The sequence below is a fragment of the Vanacampus margaritifer genome, chromosome 16, assembly GCF_051991255.1.
Source record: "Vanacampus margaritifer isolate UIUO_Vmar chromosome 16, RoL_Vmar_1.0, whole genome shotgun sequence".
In the NCBI taxonomy this organism is placed as follows: domain Eukaryota; kingdom Metazoa; phylum Chordata; class Actinopteri; order Syngnathiformes; family Syngnathidae; genus Vanacampus; species Vanacampus margaritifer.
The window spans coordinates 18,883,552-18,898,915 of NC_135447.1; the positions used below are offsets into that span (position 1 = coordinate 18,883,552).

Consider the following 15,364-nt stretch of genomic DNA (forward strand, 5'->3'; position numbering starts at 1 on the left):
AGCTTACTAATTAGCTCAACTTAGGTGGCTACAGAAATTACACACATCATTCATTTGAGATAGACATACAGGTTGTGTACAAAGATAAACAACAGGAGTCACTTGATGTCAGTCAACTACATAGAGTCCGTGTATGTACCGAATTATGTAGACTTCAGATTAATTAGGAGCGGCAGGATTCTTGACGATAACCGATGGTGACCGCTGGAGGGCACTGTTGTACCATATAACTTCCAAGGGGCACTGTTTCCAAAAAAACACATGGCTAATTCCTGTGGATAGACCAGACCATAAAATATGGTCTGGGGACTGATAAGCAGTCTTATCGCTATGGTATGCCTTTCCTGGGGGTTATAAAACGAAATCCAGTCCCTGCTGGAGGGAAACTCAAAGAGTCCTTTTTGAACTGAAAACACAGAGTTAAGACACGCACACACATTCCCCAGGAGGAAATGTTTAAAAAGGCAAATAAAATGGAAAAATTTAGAGTGACGGGCAATATTCGTTACAGTATTCTGGGGACAGGAATTAATGAGCTTTGGCTTCATCTCGTCAGCCCTTTTTCTTTTCGGGTGTAATTGTATGTGAAAATTTAATGTTGTAAATTGTCACAATGATTGTCCGAAAGGAAAAATTAACAAATAAAAACAAAACAACAATGTCACGCCCTCACGCCCCCCGGAATGGGAATTTGAATACTCCCACAATGCATTTCACTATGTTCAATATCTGAGTTCTCCACTCTTATGTGTCCTATAATGGGGATGGCTATTTTTTGTGACTTTAGTGAGTACTATAATATTTGACATTAGGCATTAGTTTTACAATATAATACGTGTGATGATGATGTGTGAGATTGGCAACTGTGAACTGTGTTGTTTTTGACCAGACTTGTCAAATTTTTTCTCACTGCTGCATCCTGCTGGCATTGAGTTGTACCTGCTTAATGTGTGGAGAGGTGATGCCACTTAATCTCTACTTAAACCTCTTTTTCTCTCTCAAATGTTATTTGCAAGATGGAGCAAGATTGGTCTACAAAGTAACTTCAAGTGCTATCGGAGTAGTAACTGTAGTCAATTACTCAAGTGCATGGGGCGGCATGGCTCGGTGGTAGAGTTGTCGTCTCCCTTCCCGAAGGTTGTCTGTTCGATCCTCAACACTTGTGACCATGTTATCGAAGTGTCCCTGAGCAAGATACTGACCGCAGTAGTTCCTGATGCCGGTAAATTGAGGAAGGAGTGTTAAAGCACTTTGAGTAACTAAGGTAGAAAAGTACAATATATGCATATAGTAAAAGCCTGTAAAATTATGGCAACACTGCTACCAGTACTTCACTGTAAACAATGAAACTACAGTAATTTACTGTTAAGTTGATAACAGCTGCAGGCTGTAAAATAACAGTAACAAGCTGGCAAAACAGCTGCCAGTATTTTACTGTCAAAAATAAAAACAGCATTCTACTGTAATTTAGTGAAATCAGTAATTACAACAATTTATTGTTAAATTGCTAATGGTTCACAGACTATAAAACAACAAACAGTAACAAGTTGGCAACCCTGCTGCCAGTAATTTACTGTAAATTTACATGAGAATTATTTTCAGTGTAGAGCATGATCTACACTGTACATAACTACTTTTGCATTGTCAGCCGAGATAAGAGGCAAGCAGGTCAAATAATTCAAGTCGTCGGCTGCTAGGCCCTAAGCTCAAGATTTGAGATGACTCATCTTCACAGAGGAGTCCACAAATTGCTGAATTTCAAAGAAACGTGAACATCCCGTGGCCATCGTAGACCTCAGGACTGCCTGCTGATTTGGGTCAATGCATACCTAACCTGACAAATACTAAGCAAAGTGACATGACTGATGAGTGGAGAGGCCATGTGCTTGACCCCAGTTAACAGCTACAAAGACACTGGCTTAGTGTAACTGCTTATGTAAGGAGACGAACCAAAGTATTTTATACGCTGACATGAGGGCCTCACATTGTAGGATGTGCTTTTGCATAGTTCAGCAAGAGATGATGTGGGTTTGAGGATTAATTGTTACAGATAAGAAAGGTTAAGTGTCCCACAGTCACTGGGGCTGAGTTAGCAAAAAGAACACTTGCAGTAAATGCTGGAGAAGTAAAGAGAAGGCACAACCAGGTGGTTAGAAATATTAAACATTAGCATTATATAGAAGCTGAAAAAATATGTTTAAGTTACCTAAAAGCTCAAAATACTTTTGAGAAACAAATTTACAGTGTTCTTGATCTATCCTTTCCATTTCAACTATCTTATTGCTGTTACGACTTTTAATTCAGTGCATCACAAGCTCATCTATTCAATCAATCAATCAATCAATCAATCAATCAATCAATAAAAAATTCAGACTCAAAGAAGGTCCATAAAATAATATAAAAGAGACAAACAGAATTTAGGGCTAAATTATACTATTAGATTATATTGCATTTGAAATATAATTGCGATTTGCCAAAACAAAACAAGCGTGAAAGTTGCGATTTAAATACTCATTGAAACAGAGCGGAAAGGGGGAAAGGGGGGAGGAGAAACGTCACCGCTGTAACTAAAGCCTGACGCCATAAGTGCATGTAATTTTTGGTGAGTTTTTTTGTCTCATGAGACTATGAGTGTGTCTAACAAGTTTAATCTGTTTGATCTTGGTTTTAAAACAAAACTTCACCATTGTGTGTTATGACTTTTCGGCTGCCGTAGTGTTGCACGTTTTGTATGAGTGTGCACGCAAGTGTGCGGCTGATAAATTTGAGTGTCTGCTCGACCTATCGTGTGAACCATCATAACAGTCCAAAAACGTCCTCCGGTGAAATTGCAAACGGAACCGCCCTGCTAAATTGTCCCATATTTTGAGGCTAAATAGGTCTGTATGTGGCCAAATGTTGTGTCGTCTGATTTCAGGAATGAAAATTAGGAAGGACGAAATTATTATTGCTCATCATAACTAATCGTCAACATACTGCCTCTTTTAATGTACATGTATAGTAGTGTTGGTGAATTAATCAGGACAAGCGACGAACTAACAACAACTCTTTAACTCTTTGACTGCCAGACGTTTTCAGAAACGGGATGTCGCCAGCGCCAGCCTATTTAAGCATTTTGACTGATCTTTCAAGGTCCACAGAAAATGTTGTGTTTGGACTATGGAAACACACATACTACCAAATGAAAGATTGAACTCTCATCTTTCATCAGAAAAAAAAGTTTGTTTCTACTTTATTCCGTTCTTCAGTAATCAACAATAGAAAATTGTTAGTTTCACCGAAATGCTCTGTTTTGAAACAAAAAGCGGAGAAAAAGAGCTTTTTGGGAAACGATGTTATTTCATGCACTCTGGTGAATTCTACACTTCTTTTTGTCACAAACACCTAAATAGTGCTTTACTTCTGTAATACACTACCACCAACAATGAAAAAGTGTTTTTAGATTGCAAAATATGTTTATTTCCATTCAACAGTGTAACAATTTGACAAAAAAATTTCACAAACTATTTACAAATGTGTGCAACTGTGGTACTATTTACAATTATGTGGATGTTTCAAATACAGTTTTTCTTTTTGTAACACTGCCCTGCGTTCAAGGAGACATTTGCACAACAGATACGTTTCACTTCGATTGTCCGTTTCGCGTGCAGACGTTACACTTTCTTGACGGCCTTTTTTTCCGGGGAATAGCAAGTAGCAGACTGTACCCACTACTCCGATGAATATGCATTGGACTCGGGGCACTCTTCGTCGTCCGATTGAACGTCCGCCTGAGCGTGCTCGGTTGTGCTCCGCGTTTTCCGGTGTTAGCATCGCTAGCCCGTGAACCTTTATGACGTCGTCATAGCCGCCGCATCAGCGCTTCCAACTTTGGCGTCAACCTCGGAGTCACCATCATCATCATCGATGATGATCATCGTCGTCATCAATGTGCTCTTTAGCGTTGGTCGATGCCTTTCGTCTTTGAAAAAAATTCCCAAATGTGAGCTGCTTGCAACCGGTCGCCATTGTTCGCTTCTTCAGCCATCTAGCTCCGCCTCACGTCTTCTTCTTTTTTTTTTTTCTTTTTTTTTTCTTCTGGGAGCCTCACGTCTTCTACTGCCGCGTCAATGCTTCCAACCTTGGAGTCACCATCATCATCATCGATGATGATCATCGTCGTCATCAATGTGCTCGCCATGTTCTATTCCCTTCCCCAGCCATTGTTCCCTCGAGCTCCGCCTCACGTCTTCTACTGACACCTACCCAATCTTGTCAAAAGAGAGTCATTGCTGCCATCTAGGGGCCAAAAATAGTCATTAGGCTAACTAGATCTGCTTGAAACTTTCACCACAGCTGGCCAAGGCTTTCCTCCACCTGTTTCCCAAAAAAAAAAAAAAAAAATTGGAGAACGTCTTTGAACTCTTTGACTGCCAGACGTTTTCAAAAACGGGTTGTCGCCAGTGCCAGCCGATTTAAGCATTTTGAGTGATCTTTCAAGGTCCACAGAAAATGTTGTGTTTGGACTATGGAAACACACATCCTACCAAATGAAAGATTGGACTCTCATCTTTCATCAGAAAAAAAAGTTTGTTTCTACCTTATTCCGTTCTTCAGTAATCAACAATAGAAAATGGTTACTTTCACCGAAATTCTCTGTTTTGAAACAAAAAACAGAAAAAAAGAGCTTTTTGTGAAACGATGTTATTTCATGCACTCTAGTGAATTGTACACTTCTTTTTGTCCATGAATGATGCCACAAACACCTAAATAGTGCTTTACTTCTGTAAAACGCTTTCACCAACAATGAAAAAGTGTTTTTTGATTGCAAAATGCGTTTATTTCCATTCAACAGTGTAACAATTTGACAAAACAATTTCGCAAACTATTTACAAATGTGTGCAACTGTGGTACTACTTACAATTATGTGGATGTTTCAAATACAGTTTTTCTTTTTGTAACGCTCTCCTGCGTACAAGGAGACGCCAGGACTCGCACACAGTTTACTTTCACTTTCGCATTGGTCCGTTTTGCGTGCAAACGTTACACTTTCTTGACGGCCTTTTTTTCCGGGGAATAAAAAGCAAGTAGCAGACTGTACACACTTCCTCCGATGAATATGCATTGGACTCGGGGCACTCTCCGTCGTCCGATCGAACGTCCGCCTGCGCATGCTCGGTTGCGCTCCGCGTTACGACACCGTCATAGCCGCCGCGTCAGCGGTTCCAATTTCGCCGTCAAGCTCGGATTCACCTTCATCATTATCGATGATGACCATCGTCGTCATCAATGTACTCTTTTAGCGTTGGTCGATGCCTTTTGTCTTGTAAGTGTAGAGCTGCTTGCAAACGCTCGCCATTGCCCGTTCCCTCCTCCATCTAGCTCCATCTAACGTCTTCTACTGCCGCGTCAATGCTTTCCAACCACGGAGTCACCATCATCTTCATCATCGATGATGATCATCGTCGTCAACAATGTGCTCTTTTAGCGATGCTTTTGGTCTTTGAAAAAAACGTCTCTGGCGTGAGCTCCTCGCGACCGGCCGCCATTTTTCCTTTGTTTTCCATTCTGATCTCCTGCTCGACGCTCTAGCTCCGCCTCTACTGACGCCCACCCGATCTTGTCAAAAGAGAGTCATCGCTGCCCTCTAGGGGCCAAAAATAGTCATTAGGCTCACGAGACCTGCTTAAAACTTTCAGGACAGCTCCGCAAGCCTTCCCAGCACCCGTTTCAAAAAAAAAATAAAAAAATGGGAGGACGTCTTTTAACGTCTTTGGCGCTCCTCCGAAGGTTTTTGCAGAACGTCATTTAACGTCTTTGGCAGTAAAAGAGTTAACGTCCTTGGCGGCCCTCCGTAGGTTTTTACTAAACGTCATTTAACGTTTTTGGCAGTCAAAGAGTTAATGACAATTTGCAAGTAACTGTCGGCCGTAACCACACCAGAACACAACAGCTCTTAACGTGCTTACCTTACTAAAAAACAAAAGTCTGTGTTGCCTTCAAGACCCGCCAAGACCATGGGAAACTCGCCAACCCGCAACCCACCCACAAGGGTTGCTACTAAATGCTAGTGTTTTTTAAATCAACTAGAGAATGTTATGTCATATAAGCGGGTATAATTTTACTTTTCCTACATTTTAGCATGTGTGAGTTTACTGACTGGAGATTGCTAAGTTTAAAAAGTATATATATGTATATTGAATTTATTTATTGATACATTCAGTGTTTAAAAAGTGCAGCGTTTGCATGTCATGTTTTATGCAACATGAAAAGTTATGAAGTTATATATTGAAGTGGTCAAGCCACAAATTTGTTTGCAATATTGTTATAATCTGCACTTCATTTCTTACTGATTTACAGTTATAAGCCATACATGTGTGACAGAAGTATGTTGTCATGGCGAACAAGACTACATGTTAAGGCCTAGATACACCAATCCGACGTCGGTCAAATGTGACCGACCCAGACTATTACGTACCTTTAGCGCATGCGCGAGAAGTAATTCCTCTCCATACCATCTGCGGCAATAGTCATTATTCCTAAAGGTAACCGGAAACCTCTTCACGGGGGCGGGATATAAAAACGTAAACATTGCATACCTTTTCCTCTCACGATGTCCTTCCACGATGACCGCCAGACCCCCCCGGCTATTTGCACAGTATCGTATATATAACAGTAAATCCAGTCGTGTCCCCAAGTCATACCATAGTTTGGCTTTCATACCTTTGTCGGCAAACGTTTCAACGGTAATATCATACAATGTCGGTCTCTCTTGAGCCAAAGAGACAAAGTCATCTTCACGATTTTCTGTCCAGACACACATTCTACATTCAAATGTTCAAGCATGGTTGGGAGAACACGTTGCCCTCGCTCCTGGGTGACATTTCGGCCAACCTCTTCCGCGTTCACGCACTTCCTCCACAGCGAAGCGAAGGCGCCGGGGTAAACGCGTCGGCCAACTGGTGAAGCAAAAACAGGCACTGGAACATGCTTCGTCCCCTGCTCGTTCCCGAACGCATGGATGTACTCCATTGTGGCGTATCTTGGACCCTGTCAACTCCTGGCTGCTACAATCATCGGCTCACCCGAAAAGCTTCGGCCGTGCTGCCCTCCGCGTGCCGACCTCCAGCTTCTGAAGGAGAGCGCCGGACGGAAGAGCCATGTACCCCTGCTGCTCCCACAAGGATGGTGCTGTTAAATGCGCGGTCATTGACGAACAAAACGTTTGAGGGAGTTTTTCCTTTCCTTGGTCTGACGGTGACCTGGACTGTCGCTGGTAAGTCCACCGCTATGATTGAATTACTACCACCTGGCTGTGTTTACTTGACGCTCCAAAGACATCGGGCCGAGGTGGAGGAACGGCAACTATTTTTAATAAGAAATTTAAATGTAAACAATGTCTATTTACCATATCGATCAACATCTTTGAAGCCACCTTCTTTGAAGTTGGCCCAAACTGTCACTGTGCTGTGCTGTGGCATTTACTGACCTCCAAAATACAATAAGGACATTTTAAACGACTTCGCAAATCTTGCCGAAATCATGCTAAAATATGATCATATCCTCTTGATGAGGGACTTTAATATTCATGTGTGTTGTCCTGAAAAACCATAAAGTTGAGTTGAGTACTGTTTATCCGCATTCGTCACGTTCTCTTCTTGTCCCGTGCGCTGATTCGCTAGCTAACAGTCAATCACAGTGATCAAATCCCCCAACGCCGATTCAACATGTCGAATTTGGCTGGGACAAAATTTATTTTGGCAATATATCACAATACTTGTTCACACGATCCACAGTATCGATCCATTAAGTGGTATTGCGAAACTTGATTGATTGATTAAGGAGGTGCGATTTTGTTCTGTTAATTATTTGTAAAGATTCAGCCTAGCAGCCTAGCAAGTTATGGCTTACCTGCTGTGACTCACTGGACTTAAAGGCGTCTTTAAGAATTTCCACTGCCCGTGACGGATCCACATATTTCCTCTTAGACCCAACCATTAGAGAGAAGAGAGTTCTCAGCTCTTGCATGAAGGGAAGGTTCCTGTGTTCCTAGTAAAAGCAACATGAATAAAGAATTTAGGGCTTGACTGGGCAATTAATCGTCCACAGGGGCCATGTGAGAAAATGGAACGGCTATTGAGGTCCATGGCAACATCCATCCATCCATCCATTTTCTTAGCTGCTTGTCCTCACAAGGGCATGCTAACCTCAATTGTGTACTATGTTTATATAAATTTAATGTACGGGTACATATAAGCAGTAAATTGTTTCATACAGTGTAGTGTGGGGTTTTATAATAAGGGAATAAAAAATGTTGAACTAAAATTTTAAGCAGTCATTACAAAAACACATTAATGCAGTATAATTTACACTTACAGTATGCAATTGCTAGAGATAGTTAGAGAGGACAGGGAGAGGTGGGAGAGAACCACTTAATATGGTCAGGCCGAAAGGAAAAGGTATACAGACCCTTTTCAAAAAAAAAAAAATATGATGGAAAAGTTCATGTAGTTCCATAATTCCATTCAAAAAGTCAAACTTTCATAGATTATAGGATCAAGAGCCCACAATTTAAGTGATTTTAATTATTTTTACATAATTTGGGCTTCCCACTCATATCACCCATGGAAACAGGATATCAAAAATGTTGAATACTGTGAAGAAATCACCATGAAGACTTCTCAGTGGTTTGCATGGGGATAAAAAGGATGGATGGTTTTTCAAAATTATAAGTCAATCTTTAATAGTTGGTTGGATTCCCTAAGATCTTTGTTTTTGGGTCTGGTGGCCCTAATATGATAATATGATAATACAGTATTACAGTAGGAAAATGATGGACCACAATACAGTATTATCAAGAGGAAAATGATGGCCACAAGACTCAAGAACAAAGAGCTGACAGCAAGCATCAACAAAACCTAGACTTCCAGGACCCCCAGGCAATGCCATGGCCTATGGAGGCAGTGATTAAGGTTTAGGGATTCCCAACCAACTACTGAAGAATTACATCATTTTAAAAATACCATCCATTCATCCATCTATCCTTTTCTTCTCCCATGTAAAAACACTGAAAAGAATACATGGTGATTTATTCACAGTATTCAAATTGTTTGAAATCCTGTTTTAATGGGTTTTATGAGCTGGAAGCCCAACTGTATGATACTTTTTGAATGGAATTATCGAAATTAACTTTTCCATGATATAAATTGAAAAAGGTCTTTATACATAGTTGCATAACACACCAACAAAATTATAAAATAATTAAATCCGAGTTTATACGTACAACACATTTGAAAAAAATCCCTTATCTTGCTAATAATAAACAAATTTGTTGCTTTTTCACATACACATAAAAGTATAGCTCGTCTCAGGTCTGACTTTGCAATTCATACACCTTCATCTCCATTGTTTCAGGAGTAAAGCAGTAGACCTCTTACCTTCTGGTTTTGAGGCAGGTCTTGGACCCTGGCTGGTGAAGAGTAATTGAGCACCAGCCGCTGGAACTCAAGCAGGTTAAACAGAGACTGAGGGTGGAAATTGAATGAAGATACATTAGTGATTTCTGCCAGAAGGAAAATTTTAACCATAAAAATCGGAAAATAATAAGCAGTTAGAATGCCCTACTACTACTTGTGTGTGGGGTTATCATGTTCTGCACATAGTCCTTTAGTTTTCCGACAAAAAAAGTTATTTCCTTTTACCTTGACTAGTTTCGGTGGGAATGTTGAAAAGTTCCTTCGTCCCTGTTTATAGCTTCTGAGGAAGGCCCCATATCCCTTCCCATATTCATCCCATATTTATAGAGCACTTTAAAACAACCACCTGTGTTTTCTTATGATGGAAGCCAGTGGCAGCAGATACAATGAAAATGACATATTTCAATATAACGTGAATTCATATTGCACATATTCGTCCAAAGCGTCCTTTTTTGCTTGACATAGTTATTATGAAGGGATTACGATAGTAATCACACGACGTATCATCACAACAGCCATAAATCAGCTACTGAGCTCACTAAATTCCCTGCAGCACACATAGGCCAACCATTATAGCATGATCACCTGTACAAATCATACGAGTTGGGTGCGTGTCTTGACCTCTGCCGGACCCCTGAGACTGACTCACTGACTTACTGGTGTTCAGTCGAACCCAGGTGAAGAAGCACTGGGATAAAGACTTAATCCTCTATAGGTGTGATTATGAGTGGCTGGCTACCAGTCCAGGGTGTATTAAACTTTTTTAACTAAATATTGGTTCAAACTCTGTCATAAACATGGCAGAGGAATGACTAACACACTCCAGTCGGGTAGGACAATTACCTACGATGTAAGTGAATGACAAAATAAGACAAGGAATATTATTGCTTTAAGTAACGATAAGGTTTTCCAAGAAAGTGCACATACACCTCTTCAGACATTTCAGATCATGGTTTGAAAGGAGAATGTTATTTACTGCACTTCTTGTTCTAAAAGCAACAAGCTCGAGTTCATACAGTGCCATCTTCTAAAAGGGTGCAGAGTCACATTACCGAGCAGTTAGGCAGCATGTGATAGTGTCCAGTGTTTAGCTGGCATATTTCAGCTCTGATCAAATTTGATCATTAACTCATTTACAATACATGGTCTGACTTGGCCATGGCCTAGAAAACATTTTCCTTCAGTGTGTATCTTAATAAGTCTACCATCTAAATGTGCATTGTTGTAAATTCACCCGAAAGGCTTACAACTTCCAAAATGACCAATAAAATTGAGCAACATTTAAAAAAAACGCGCACACACACAATATTAGGACATGCATTGATGGGAGGTTGCATGAAACTAATTAAAATGCACGTAGCATTTTGAAACTTTTAACCGATATGTAAATGAACTAAATGCATTTTGTTTTTGTGTAACTTTGCAAACAAATAGCCAGGCCAGGCAAGGATATTTTTGTTATTTAAAAAAAAAAACTACATATGCTTATATTTGTTTTATAAAATGGTATCTGTAAGTAAAGAATTTGCTGTTTTTGCTCTGGGCCCCAAATGATAAGCCACTGCCCTGCGCCAAGCCAGTGATGTCACCATTGGCCTGACACAACCAGTGTTTGATTAGCGGTTAATGCATTGATGAACAAGGAAGGTGGTAGTATAATATGCTTCAATTTGTTGCTAGATTCGGAACTTGTCTTCCTAGATTGATTACGAGGGACACGGCCAGGCTGCTGATGGGAGTCAGCCTAACAACAACTGTGAGAGAATGCCGTGACCACTGTATCAAATTACACACGTATCGTTGTAATATATATACTGTACAGTAATAAATCTTTTTTTTTTTTTTGCTTTTTGGGAAAAATGGGCAAAACAAAGGTGATTGACTAGAAAGCATGCTCATGCATGTGTGTTTGGGTACGCCCACCTGAATGACAGCACTGAACCAGCAGGTATTGCCAACATTTTTCAAGCCTACAGGGCAGTTGTCTATCCTCTTCCTGTCATGTGGGTTGGGTGAATCACTCCATACTTCTGTATGGGTGCGCTTCAGACTTGCCTTGTTCTCTGCTATGCTGGCCTCCAAAACTCTAAGAACATAGGAATGGTATAAACAAAACCTAATAATATAACATAACATAATAGCCCCCAATGTCGGTAATACCAATATGTTTGCTACATTATACTTTTCTGATAACATGTTCTCCAGGACTTATTTTAACTCATTCAAAAACTGGTTAATGGGCCTGTAGTAAATTAAATTTGTGGCTGCCACCTGCTGATTGCCTGCTCCTCATCGGTGATGCCTGTCTCCCTGAATGCCCGGTTGGACTCTGCAAGGCTGAGGGCAATTGCTCTCTGAAGGTCATCTTTATCATCACCAGTCAAATCAATTACATCTAAACGAAAACAAAAACAGAATGACTGAAAATATGGTGTGCAAGAAAAGTTACTACTAAGGATTGTGGTTATTGTTAGAATAAATGTACATAAGTTATCCCATATTTACTCATAAAGTATTGCAAAGCATTTATTCAGCAGTATAACCTTGTTTGAATCATGAAGTTGTCTGTGAAGAAGAGCAGATCGTGAGAAAGAGCATGACTCCTACTTCTGCAGCTGCAGAACAGGAACTGTGCCTTTATCACAAGATAAGGACTGTAACATTTTGTTGTTGGAGCGCCAAAGAAAAAGATTATTATCTGTGCAATGACTCATATCCACGATGGTTTTAATGTTACCCCCTCCCCTTTAAAACAGCAACGGCTGTGTAACTAGGGAACGCCCTGTAAAAAATAAAAAGAGATAGCTCGGGAGAGTGTGTCTGAAAGCAGGTAGGAGATTGTGATATGTGCACATCTCTGTCCGTTCTCCTCGCAAGCAAAAATAATCCAAGTCTCTTGTCTTCCTTTTTTGTCTGTTTATTAAACGTTCTAGGTTGACTGAACCTGATAGTTATGTTATTGGTAGTAGTTTCATAGTAGTTTCATATTGCCCTTTTTTGTTTATTTCATGTGTTTAATGTCTCTAAACTTAACACTTTTAGGCAAGACAAAGATGCTTACTTGAGTCTGCTTGGCTACCCACGCTGATATATCGGTCATTGGACACCTGAGAAGTCTGATAGTAGGTGGTCTCATCCTGCTGAGAAACCTTGGTATTCTTCTCTGTCAGAAAGGCCACAGCCTCAGCCAGGTCTCCATTGCTCACCTGCAATGTGCCATGCAAGTTGAGGCCAGTAACCACCACACAACTAATTGACATTGCAACAATATGTCACAATATGACAAAACATGATTTGCTAATGGGAAAAGGCTGTGATTTTCACTGGGAGAGGAGCGGAGTGGTGCAAAGCAGGCAAGGAGGGAAGTCGACACTGCACTTAGAGCCAACAGCATATTGTCGCACTGGGTGCATGTAGTTTTTGGTGAGTTTGCTGTCTCAAAGGCCTTGAAGCAAATTTGATTATTTATTTATTTTTTAATGGGGCTTATCGCTGTTTTTGAAATCGGAAGATGTTATGACGTATAAGCAGACATATAAGTAATTGTAATCTTACTTACGGCGGAGATTTTTGCCGTGGTGAAAGTGGATGGGAAGGTCTTAATGAAACATCTTCCCCGCGTCCTCAGAGCCAACTGCGCCCAAATGTCAGACTTCATCATAGTTGCTAGGCTCATTACAACTTTTGTCACATTTCAAATGAAGCTAGGCTAGCACTCAGTATGCTCTGTGATCATGTCTACAAGATTTATCAAATAAAGACATTGGTTTTGCTTGAGTTTTCTGCATTCTATGACCTTGGCTTTTGTTTACTGTGAGTGAGACTATGTAAATATGTATTTATATAAAAATGCTTCATGTGTTTGTGTACCATATTAAAATACTGACAGAAATAACACTTCAAGTCTCATGATGACTTAAACTTTTATTGTATTCCTTTTATATCTGTCCATCTCTGCATTTCCTAGGACAGGGGCGTGCAAACTCGGTCCTCGAGGGCAGAAGTCCTGCAGGTTTTTGAGGGTTCCCTCTTCCAACATAAGCTGATTTCAATCAACAGGATCGTTATCGGGCTTATGTGGAGCTTGCTGATGAGCTGATCATATATCAGCTGTGTTGGAGAAGGGAAACATCCCAAACCTGCAGGACTCAGGCCCTCAAGCCCCGAGTTTGCCCAGCCCTGTCCTTTCCATGAAACCCAGTGATGCCCCTGCTACACAGTGTAGCTAAACAGATCACACCACATGCTAAAGACACCAGGTTGGTTTTTCCCACGCATCACCTTTCCTTCCTAATGTCTGTGACTCAAATGCGCACACATCTCTCCGCCGCTGTGAAAAATAAAATTCGGACAGTGAACGCGGCGCTTGCTATCATTCCTGGAGGCTGGCGAACACAGCTTTACCCAGATTGGGAGGCACCACGGTGCAAGTTACGCAACAATTTGTCAATGGATCATGAATACTTGGGCGAATGCAAAAGCCGGCATAATTTCCGAGGACACGACAACGAGACTGACTGACAATGAGACGGAGCCCGGCGTGTTTGATGGAGAATTTGCCCAGTTGTTTGTTTCGGATACAGAAGATTATGAGGACTTTGAGGGATTTGTGGATTAGGAATGATCAACAGCAACGCGAGTATATTGTTATATACTTCAAGTACAACAGAACTCACTGTTCACATTGTTTCTTCAACCGAACTCAGTTTTGTTCTGCTTGCTGCCTTTTTAAAAACATGCTCTAGCACAGAGGTGGGAATCGAGGGCCGGAGTCCTGCAGGTTTTGCATGTTGCCCTTCTCCAACACAGCTGATATATGATCAGCTCATCAGCAAGCTCTGCATAAGGCTGATAACGATCCTGTTGATTGGAATCAGCTTGTGTTGGAAGTGAGAAACCTCCAAAACCTGCAGGACTCCAGGCCTTGAGGACCGAGATTGCCCACCTCTGCTCTAGCACTAGCATATGTTTTAGCATTGTAGCATGCTACCATATGTTTTGAGCTAGCGTATGTTTAACCGTTCCTGCGCCCAATAGTGCAGTGCGCTTTATGTGTGTGTAAAACACAGAAATAGCACCTGTAACTGTGGCTGCGCCGTATAATACGGTGCGCCTTATGGTTGTGAAAATACGGTAGTCCAAACCAAACAAGGATGTTCGAAAGCATCCTAATTATCCTGATTGATAAGGAAAAGTTGTAGTCAACTCAAACTCAAAAGGTGCAAAACAGCAGCTCTCTGCATTAGGTTTGACTGTGGACAGTCATGGTACAGGTCACAGGAGCACACTAGGGGTCTGCATTTGTGTACTATGGCTGCTCACAAGTGTGGAAAGAGTGATACTGCCAAATAGATAAGAGAGATAAGGTCAAAATGTTTTCAAGTTCCAGAACTTTCAGTGGCCACTGTGCAAAGTATTTTTGGGAGCAAATGAGTTAAGGAAGATTTTTTTAAAACATATACTTGACTGATAAAGATCCACTGCAGAAGATGGGTGATTTATCAAATTTATTTCTGACAAGGTGCTTTTTTATTTTGACATACTGTATATTTGGTTTTAATTTCTAAGTATGCACAGCAGAAAATTAGGCAGGTATTGCTATACCAGGCTTAAAAAGTGTACTTTTGAGTCAAAATAAAATCTTGGTAATTTCAATGAATTACAGATTAAAAAAGAATTAAAACTTACAATGCGGAATGAATTACCTGCAAGGCCTGTTGGAGGAGCTGAACATCTGTGGTGCCTGTGACCTCTCGTAACTGGTTTAGTAGCGTCTGCTGGTGCTGTTGAGGGGAAAAGAGCAACAACTGCTATGAGTAGCGATTATTTTGCCATTGACAATTGCCATTGCCAAGGCTTGGACTCTTATTTACCCTTATTTCCAGTGAGTATTATAATTTATCTAAAGA

General features: G+C 40.8%; 1 protein-coding gene across 3 annotated transcripts in view; it reads right to left on the bottom strand.

Moving 5' to 3' along the window:
• The window catches only part of usp25 (ubiquitin specific peptidase 25), a 67,170-nt gene that overhangs the window by 45,353 nt on the left and 6,453 nt on the right, over window positions 1-15,364 (bottom strand). For all 3 annotated transcript variants that reach the window (XM_077546307.1, XM_077546306.1, XM_077546305.1), the window contains exons 2-7: window positions 15,161-15,238; window positions 12,517-12,661; window positions 11,727-11,850; window positions 11,379-11,541; window positions 9,417-9,503; window positions 7,891-8,028 (exon numbers count right to left, since the gene is read on the bottom strand). In XM_077546307.1, the coding sequence (XP_077402433.1) occupies window positions 7,891-8,028; window positions 9,417-9,503; window positions 11,379-11,541; window positions 11,727-11,850; window positions 12,517-12,661; window positions 15,161-15,238 (735 nt within the window). The remainder of the gene's footprint in view (window positions 1-7,890; window positions 8,029-9,416; window positions 9,504-11,378; window positions 11,542-11,726; window positions 11,851-12,516; window positions 12,662-15,160; window positions 15,239-15,364) is intronic.